We start from the raw sequence: 10,000 nt of genomic DNA on the forward strand, positions 1-10,000 counted from the left end.
TGTGCTGATCTGAAGTTTGAAAGGCTAGCTATTGTTTTCTTCCCTATTTAGGCAACTGGTTTTGTTTAGCTGAGAGGTGATAAGAGGGAAACGATATGATTGTGGAGCTGACTTTGTTCGTTGGCTTTGTTCATCTGAATTCTTTGAACTTTGATTTACAAACAGTTGTTTTTTTTTTGTTGTTGTTTTTTTTTTTTTTTTTTAAATCGGAATCTTGTTTCTCACTCTTAGGAGAGGAAATGAATTGCATTAGATTGCTGTGTGTGAGATGTGCATCCATGTGTGTCCTTTGTTGCAAATGTGTGTGAAATAAACACACACAGACACTGTATGACTTTTTAAAACAGCTGCTATCTGAGAGTTGCCAGTTATAGTGTGTTTTACTCTACAGTGGGGTTATAGGCAAACCTCCTGCTGTGTATTTACACAGGCCTTCAGAAATGGCTGCATTAGTGGAAACACAGAATTCCAGACCAGTGTGCATAACATGGCCTCCAAAGTCTGTTTATACTGGTAGCTCCCAGGCACCTCCAGGCAGTTGTTTTAAGAGGTGCAAGATCAGACCCTTGTCTGTTTTGTTGCATTTTAGCTGCAATATTGAAGACAGTGGATGTGTTAGTTTTGCCATTTCAGTTTCCTGTCTTTAATGAGAAATATTAGAAACATTGTGAACATCAAAGATTTTAAGGGGAAAAAAGTACTATCATTTGTTTTCTTTGGTGTTATGGTAATTACACTCAAAGCTCACTCACTGAACTCTGAATGTTCTGGGGTTCAACCACTGTATTGGTTGTCTAATATTATAAAATCTTGTCGTGTGGGAGCTGAGATGACTGAAAGATGACAAAGGGCAAAAAATCCAGTATAGCAGTGGTCACCAACCCTGGTCTTTGAAATCTACCTTCCTGTGGAGTGAAAATTTGCTACACCTTCTCCAGCTAAATGACATCTACAGAAGTCTTTGATTGCCTGGATCAGATGCATAGCAGTTGGGTCAGGAGGAGGCAGCATGTTAGTTGCAGTTAATGGCCACTGTATTAAAGCTGAACTGGTCCATTTTAACACAAAACACCATCATGTTTAAAATAACATATAAAGAGCATCTGCACTTAACCTGGACCTTCTGTGAAAAGAACTTGTCAGAAATGAGAAAAATAAAAGGTATTTTTTATGATAAGAAAATGAACACACTGACAAATATCTGCCTATACAGCCCATAGCAGTTAAGCCCTGGCCATTCATGCTGAAGTTATGAGTGTTACAGCACAATAATTACATATGAATGAATTAGGACTCTTTTTGGTTCATAAGATCCAGACAAATGTTATAATTGGACTTCAGCAGGAAATATAAAAAACAAGAAAAATGTATGATTTTGGCCATTTAATAAATGTAAACTGAGAGCTGACAATCATATTTGACAATTCACAACTGACTGGCAGTCTCATAAGTCTGTCAAACACTTTCACCAAAGCTACAGGAATCTGTTACATTTTTTGCCATATTAATTAGTTGATTTAATTAATTAAAATCACTACTGACATCATTCACAAGATGTTCATGTTCAGGCCCTAGGATATACAGGCGCCACTCTTTCTCATTCCTCTTCTCTTTTGCTCCCTTTTTTCCTCCATTACACTTTCTCATCACCTTCTGTTCCTCCCCAGCAAGCACGCACATACTCTTGAGCCCCCACTCTGTTGAGTTATCACCTCTGTGGCTGCATCATCGTGTTGTGTTAGTTGAAAACAGTTTCATTTGAGCTTGGACACAATGAGCTATTGTCATTGTTTCTCTCTCTCCCTCAACCTGCCTCTGCTGGAGGAGAGAGTTCTGCTCCTTCCATTCGGCACAGCGTGTGTGAGGGCAGTGTTGGGCAGTGATATAATGCATTAGTTAGGATAGAGTGAGAGTTAATGGGTTTTTGTGTTGTTAGTGAGGGAGCGTGCTGAAGGACAGGCTTAAGACTGTGCAGTATGAATGCAGTCTTCTGGGTTCAGCTCTGCTGCTGTTGGTTTTCTCTTCGTTTTATTTCTCCTGTCTGATAGGCTTTATCACAGCTCAGCAGAGCTTCACTGCTGTGCTTTTGTGGAACGGTTTGTGTGTTTATGATGACAACTAGTTGGAAAGGGAAAGTAAGGTCACAGAGTTTGAACTGTTTTCGGTCACACACTATAAGTGTTGTTCACATCTTTTACTTAGGCCTTAACTTCATGTGCAGTAGCTAAATTTATGATGTTTTCATTTGTGTTCTGGACACAGAAGAGACAGCTGCTCTGTATTAGAGATTCAGTGTTACAGCTTGACCTGTGCTCTTCTTTTGCCGTGATTGTGTTTGTGTGTCTCAGGGCTTTAGGTCTGCACATCAGGGGTGTGGAGGAGAACAGTCGCTCCAAAAAAGAGGGAATATTCCAGGACGATGAGTGCATTGTCAAAATAAATGACACTGAGCTGATGGACAAGACCTTCTCACAGTGAGTCTCCTTCTTTCTTATAGTACAACCATTAAGGTCCACAGATTGTGGTTTGGCATTGTCTTGCCGAAATAATCAAGTCCTTACCTCAACTGGATGGCAGCATACCTGTGTGTGTGTGTGTGTGTGTGTGTATATGTGTGTGTGTGTATATATATATATATATATATATATATATATATATATATATATATATATATATATATATATTTATTATATATTTTATATATATATTTTATATATATATAAAAAATATCTCATTCAGCATTAATGGTGCATCACCCATGCCATGTGCACTAATACACTTGCACACTTGCTAGCTTTAGGAACTGCACTGATAAGTCATATGGTCACTCTCCTCTTGAGCCAAGAGGACACGGAGTCCATATTTTTTTTAAAAAATAACAGATTTGGGTTTGTCGGACCACAGGACACGTTTCCACTTTACATCAATCCATCATTTATGAGCTCAACGCAGAGACAGCAGCAGTGGTTTTGGATCTTGTTTATATATGGTTTCTTCTTTACATTAATTTTTATGTCTCTCGTTTTTACAGTTTCATTCTTCCTGTCTGTGTGTCTTTTCTCTTTTTTCTGCTTTTTCATTTCCTTTTTTGCTTTCTTCAAATCTCTCTATACCTCCTGTCCTCATGGCTTCACTTTTTCCTCCTCAGCTCTCTTGTGTCCTTTATGTATCTGGTTCTTGCTCTCTCTCACTCTGTCTGTCTCTGTCTCTCTCTGTACCGTATCATGGCTACTTAATGCACAGTGCATTGTGGTGGAGATTCAGCTGGTTTATGCTTATCACAACACTGGAGCAGCTTCAAAAGAGCTGAAAACACATGGCTCCACCAGAAACATCTGTTCAAATGCCAGAGTCCATCCAGCAGCCCTGGTCCTTGAAAACTCCTCTGTGCTACATGCATGGGCTTTCCCACTAGCCACACACATGCAGGACAACATTGCAGTCTGCTGTCACACTCATTATTAGTACAATACCCCGCATTTGGCTGCTCTCACCGCCTTCAAAAGCTTTATTTTTCACACTGAGTGTGCTGGGAGGACATGTGTTGGCTATGCTTATTAATTTACTTTTTTGTTTTGTTTATTTCTGTACAAAACAAGAAATCCTGGCATAGAGCCTTTAACATAGGTCAGTCTGAGTTTTACAGAGTCATAGTCAAGTTCATATTCACAGGCTCTTTTAAAATACAATCCATCATCAGTGATGGAAACTGGCTCTAAGGTCCTGCTTTACCTGTTGAGATGTCACTCCACTGCTTCAGGGGCATCACTCTTTCATTAATCATGTGCACTATGCACACTTCATATTTCATATGTGTGCCATGTGGTAGATCCGTCATACAGAAGGTTACAGTAGATTTTTATTAGATTTAGGATGGATGGATGAGTCTGGAATTGAATTAGTCAACACAAAGGAGTAAGAAGGATTGCTTTGTCATTTGTAAGAGGTAGAGCTCATTTGTCACAACCCCAATTATGCTGTGCCTAGAATGAGCTTCCTCCAGACTAAAATTAATAAAGATATTACATTTTCTTAATTGTTTTCGAATTCAACCTCATTATTCATTTCATTGTATGCAAGCTACATTTAATTATTAAAGCCTTATGGAGCCATTGACCCCTCTGTTGAATCTCCATCATGATTTTTCTCTGTGTCTGTCATCTTTGTCTCTTTTTCTTTCTCTGTAGGTTCTTTCTCTAACTCATTTTATTTTTTTTTTCCTTTCTCCCCTCAGGTCACAGGAAGTGTTCCGGCAGGCCATGCGTTCACCCATCGTGCGTTTAGAAGTTCTTCCAGTCACTAACAAAGAGTGCTATGAAAAGAGCCTTATCAGTCACCTTTATAGCTCTGAGAACCATGATGGTGCCTTCCGGCCCAAAGAGCCCCTGCCGCTGAAGGTGAAGCCTATGGTGCGGCCTGTGGAAACGTCATCCTCAGGCAGGCAGGCTGAGCCCCAGGAGAGCAGCAGCAGTGTGGAGAGCCGCTGTCTGAGCACTCCTCTGCCCCTCAGTTTCTCCCCCACACCCCGCGGCAAGAACAGCGACAGCCCCCTCCTCAAAAAAAGCCATGCACTCTCGCCTCTAGCCGGCTTTGCGAGCAAGAAGGGTGGAAAGCGGCTGAAAATCGACTTGAAGAAAGGTGAGGATTTGGGGTGTAAAATGCATCAATCTTGAAGTTGTGCTATGCAAGAAGCATCACTGACATTACAGAATGTTTGCCAATTTTTAAATGTTAAAATTGGTTATAATCCATCTTGACAAAATTCAGTAAAGATATGCTCAATTTGTGAAAATATAATTCAAATATCTTAATTTTTTTGTGTGTATTCTGCAGCTGTGGAAAATTTCTCCCGAATCAGTTGCTTAGTCAGTGTGTTTTTAAAAAATAATGTTAAATTGGGGCTCCCAGTTAGCAAAGCTGTCTCAGCATTTGCACATTTTGTCCAGAGGTCAGAAGTTTGATTTCTGCCACAGCATAATGAGCCTTGCTGTCTCTGCGTAGGTAGGATTGTCTTCCCTTTTCCCACCACTCACTCAGCATGTTGCTGGACAGTGCGAGCATCTGTTACTCAGTGTAAGCATTCACCTCCAAGCATGTTGAATGCGCAGTGGCATTGCATTAGATGCAGTGGCTGGAATTCATGTGTCTCAGAGGAAGTAAACTCTCCCAGCTTGGAAGCATTGTTTTGGAGCAGACCTAACTGATGGGTGGGGTTGTCAATGACTAAATCAGGAAGAACAGGAGAAACAATAAATTAAGGTAAATTAATAAATTAATGGTCAAAGATTTACTTCACTTTGTTACTAGACACTTTTCTATATCTTAAAAACAATGATATGCATGATATTTCTACTATGGCAACCTGAACTTCATGTCCTGGCATGTCTTTTTATCATTAATCTATATTGTATTTAATAGCCTATTATATCTTAGCTTTATTTCCCCTCACAGTTTGTATGTTTGTAGAGATCTGCCATTAGGTTCTGTTTCAGACATCCAAAAAGCCCCAATGTACATACTTGAGGATCACTGTTAGACAGAATATAATGAGTATATGAGGCAATGTAGATAACTGGTGTTATACATGAGGTAGTCTGTGCTTGTGCCTTCTTAATGTTTTGGTCAGCTTTTGGAACTGCTTTGCATACTCAGTGGTGAGTGCCCCCCCACCTTGGTGCGTTCTTTGTAGTCCTGCCTCTGCAAGTCTGCAGCTGAATTGATGAAGCCATAATTTCAACCCGCAAAGTCTATTAAGTTCTTATTGATCCAGCCATTACTGATGATATGAATTCATTGCAAGAACAGAAAAGTGCTGACCGTAAAGGGATTGTGCTAAATGACTAACATAAAACACCAGCACAACGCTGCCTGTGATTGTGGGCTAGCATAGTGCTTTCATTCATGCCAGCTACTGGAGCCTGATACAGGCTGTGTTAACGACTAGCCGCTCCCCCTCCGGCTGCCCCCCATTCGCTCCGTCACCCCTACACTCCGTCCATCACTCCTCCTTCGGCCTGGCAGGGACACGGGCTGGATATATCCGGCCTGAAGACATGCCTCTTGTCACTCAGCGGGCGATAGCCTGTTCACTAATCTACCCATCACTCATCCTGACAGCATCAAGACCTTGATAAGAGGCGGGATAGCGGAGGTCAAGGCAGCAGCGAGGCTTCAGTGCACCACCTGCTGTGCTGGAGTGCTCGTACCTCTAAAACCTCCCTTGCAGCTGAGCTGTTGAAACACACAAGGCGAAGTTCAGCGTTCATTCTTTGTTATTCCATCATGTTTACTCATATCATACCTGACATTATAGATATATTTGTTAGTTAAGCAACAAAAATACATACCCTGAATATCAAAGGTTTGGAGACATCTGACTTTTCAAAATACAAATGAAAAGCTTGATGAGCATTCCTCTTCCATTTCTATTTAGCATACTATAAGCTTAACATGGTTAATATTTTGGCAAAAACGACAACACACACGTGTTTGTGACAGTATTGCCTTTGGAATAATGCTCAGTTCCATTTTTGTAATGTCAGCACTCATTAGCACGTAAACCTTTCAATTGTTGAAATCATTTTAGGGCCAAAACATTTTCAGTGTAATAGGTAGCTTGAAAAGGAAAAACGTTGTGTCCAGTTATTATTTATGCAAAACCTGCACTTGATATTAAGGAATACCCTGGAATAGGAATGAAACCACTTTATTCATTCAAATGTGTTACTATATTTGAATGTTTTTGGATGATTTATTATTTACTAATTTCAAAAATTTACTTCTTTACTTTTTTCTTGCCAATCACTCATGGTCCCATGATTTTTTTTTATTTACTTTTTTTAGTCATATCAGTATAAAAGGAAACTAGCTACAGCTATACTAATTTGCCTTTATACAAGGACCAGTACCACCCATTAGTTGATTCAGTTAAGTTCAGGTCAGTATGCACTGATGGGTCCTAGTTTGACTCTGCAGGGAACCATTTCAGAATTCTTTTTTTTGTTGTTTTACTGTTTTTGTTTTGTCTAAGATTTGTCTGTACAGAATTCATTCTCTCTGTATGACATTAATTAAAAACAAAAAATAATAGTGTGATTGTCGTATGTTCTGTCAAGTGACAGATCTCTTATGTTTTCTAATTCTGTTGTAAAGGCCTTGTGTGCAGATTATCAGTCAGGAGAGACGTAATGTGTAATTGTAATTTAAAAGACTCACACTTTGGTTGGTAAAGCTACTCCCTCTGCGCTTGATAGAGGCTGTGTCTGAATAGTTTACAGAATCCTCCTTTACTCTCTGCTTTCTTTCCTTTAGGACATCACTAGATCTAGGCTGTAGATAAGGCAAAATCAAGGAAAGCAGCAAGGAAAGGACGTTTAATTCGCGTAACTAATAACTCCATCGCAGTGTGTTTAATTAAATCCTGTTGAAATTTTAGGTATGGTGCATCAGGGTTCCAGTATAGCTGAAACCAACATTTTCTATAATGCATGTCTTTGCAAATAAAATAATTATTGCCTTCGACTAACTAGAAGTGTGAAGTAGCACTCATAACACTAGAGGGGTTTCTTCTATTCAAAGTTATTACGAGATACAAGGTACGAGGCACACGTTTATAAAGTTTATTGAGAATATAATGTGGTGTTTACACTGTTAGCTGTGACAGTTGAATAGTTTTAGTCTAAGGTATTTACAGTAGATTTGCTTTGCTTGAAGTTTGGCATTTTGATTCCTATAGGTCCGCTAAGAATTCAGAATCTGTTTCTTACGCGCTCAATGTGTTGTGAATCATAATTTGCAAGAGAGAACACTCTCCTCTCTTTCTTTGTGACTTTATGTAAAGATGTATTCATACGTGAAATTAAACTGTAGTCAGGCAGTTCTAATCTCCCTCCTGCACTGAGACGGTCCTGCATTCTCAGAGGCCAATGACGGAGCCTCTCACATTTAGTGTTAAACATTAAGCCAAAGCTTGAGTGCTGATGCTGGCAGAGCTAAAGCCAGTCAGCTCATCAGTACCCCTTTTGTCTGACTGTCCTTATCTGTTGGATGATCTATTTGCAGCTTTTTTTATATATACTACAATGCTCCAGACAGTTGCTGTCTGCAGTTTTGTGATCAATATAGGACAAGGCTGATTTGATTACTGGGCTTTCAAAATACTTCTGGTCTCACAAAGTCTTAATCAATATAAGATCTGCTTTGTACAGAGTTTGATATTGCTGTTTAAGTAACAAAAATCAAAAAGTCTGTCTTTCTTTTGAGTTTCTTTTTTTTTCTTCTCTCTGCTCTTCTTCCTCTGTCTGTGTGTGGACAGGTCCAGAAGGCCTGGGTTTCACTGTGGTTACCAGAGACTCTTCAGTGCATGGACCCGGCCCCATCCTTGTCAAAAACATCCTCCCTAGAGGGGCTGCTGTCAAAGATGGCCGCCTGCAGTCTGGTGACAGGATCTTGGAGGTGGGGAGATTATAAATAATGCACTAATAAGTCACTAACAACTTTATTAGAAACACCTACTCTCTAGGTCCATCTTGCTGATACCATTAAAGCCACATCTGCTGCCATATGTTCTCTGTCCCTGTTTACAGTCATCAGTTTCTGACCCACAAATCATAGCTGGATATTTTTGTGTGTGTGTGTGTATGTACGTGTGTGTGTCTATATATATACACACACACACACAAAAAAATATCTAGCTATGATTTGTGGGTATATATATATATATATATATATATATATATACCCACAAATCATAGCTAGTGTGTGTGTATCTGGGATAGATGTAGCTATACCATGTGGCTTCATTTAACCATTAAACCAGCGGACAGGTTGAAAAGCTCCTTTATTCAGAGCAAGGCTTTAATTAAAAGTAAATGCTGAGATTTTCGTTGGGAGTGACAGGGTTGGACAGGATTAGAAATGAGCAGATCAGAGGGACAGTGAAGGTGGAGCAGTTTGGAGATAAAGCCAGAGAGGCCAGGTTGAGATAGTTTGGACATGTGTTGAGGAGGAATAGTGGATATATTGTGCAAAGAATGTTGGAGATGGAGCTGCCGGGTAGAAGGAGAAGAGGTAGACCTCAGAGAAGGTTTATGGATGTAGTGAAGGTGGACATGGAGATGGTTGGTGTAAAAGTAGAGGAGGCAGTGGATAGGGCGAGATGGAGGCAGATGATCCGCTGTGGCAATCCCTAAAGGGAGCAGCCGAAAGAAGAAGAAGAAGATGTTACATATATGTGTCACAAGATCTGTGTGTTCTTGTTTATGTAGTACAGCCATAAGTAGTATAATCCAGCGTGGAGAATTGAATGTAAACCTCACTTGGCTTAGAACTGATGTAAGTTATTGATTCCCCTAAATTGTATTTATGTGGATATGTTTTAAGAAGCAAACAAAAAGACAAATCAATGCAAATCTGAAGGGAGCACTTACTTCGGTAGTCCATGGTTTTGGTAGCACATTTTAATGCACTATTATCATTTGTCTGCTGAATTAAACATATTTAACCCTAGCAGTGCTAGTTATTAGCAAAGCTAGCTATTAGCAAGCTACTAATAAAACACTTTTCACAGACATTGGAGATGCTTGTTGGTAACAGATGTTATTAGAACAAAAATCAGTTTTCAGGCACAGCAATTTCACTATGTCTGTTACACTCATAGCAGCACAATACACATTGTACTGGGGATGATCTTCTTCCCAAATATCAGAATCAGTCCAATGATGAAACTGACCAATAATGAATGGGATAAAAAGAGACTGGCGACTGTGCAAGACTACAGTTGGGTTACAGTCTGTAATTGTTCGATATATAGTAGACCTCATAATGTGACCAATAGGTTGAAGTACACAATTAAGTGTTTCTAATAAAGTAAAAGCTGAGTGCATATATTTGTCAGGTAAATTAATAATGTTCATGCCTACGGCTTGTTATTTCTGTGTGTACTGTTGCATACATAATTTGTACCATTAAGACTCTTTATGGTGCGATGAACACAATTGTT

At 39.5% G+C, this 10,000-nt stretch overlaps 1 protein-coding gene across 5 annotated transcripts in view; it reads left to right on the forward strand.

Annotated features, from left to right (window-relative positions):
• The window catches only part of pard3bb (par-3 family cell polarity regulator beta b), a 330,914-nt gene that overhangs the window by 129,051 nt on the left and 191,863 nt on the right, over positions 1-10,000 (forward strand). For all 5 annotated transcript variants that reach the window (XM_017691685.2, XM_017691687.2, XM_017691688.2 and 2 more), the window contains exons 8-10: positions 2,349-2,474; positions 4,235-4,638; positions 8,315-8,454. In XM_017691685.2, the coding sequence (XP_017547174.1) occupies positions 2,349-2,474; positions 4,235-4,638; positions 8,315-8,454 (670 nt within the window). The remainder of the gene's footprint in view (positions 1-2,348; positions 2,475-4,234; positions 4,639-8,314; positions 8,455-10,000) is intronic.

This window comes from Pygocentrus nattereri, chromosome 6 (genome assembly GCF_015220715.1).
Source record: "Pygocentrus nattereri isolate fPygNat1 chromosome 6, fPygNat1.pri, whole genome shotgun sequence".
Lineage (NCBI taxonomy): Eukaryota > Metazoa > Chordata > Actinopteri > Characiformes > Serrasalmidae > Pygocentrus > Pygocentrus nattereri.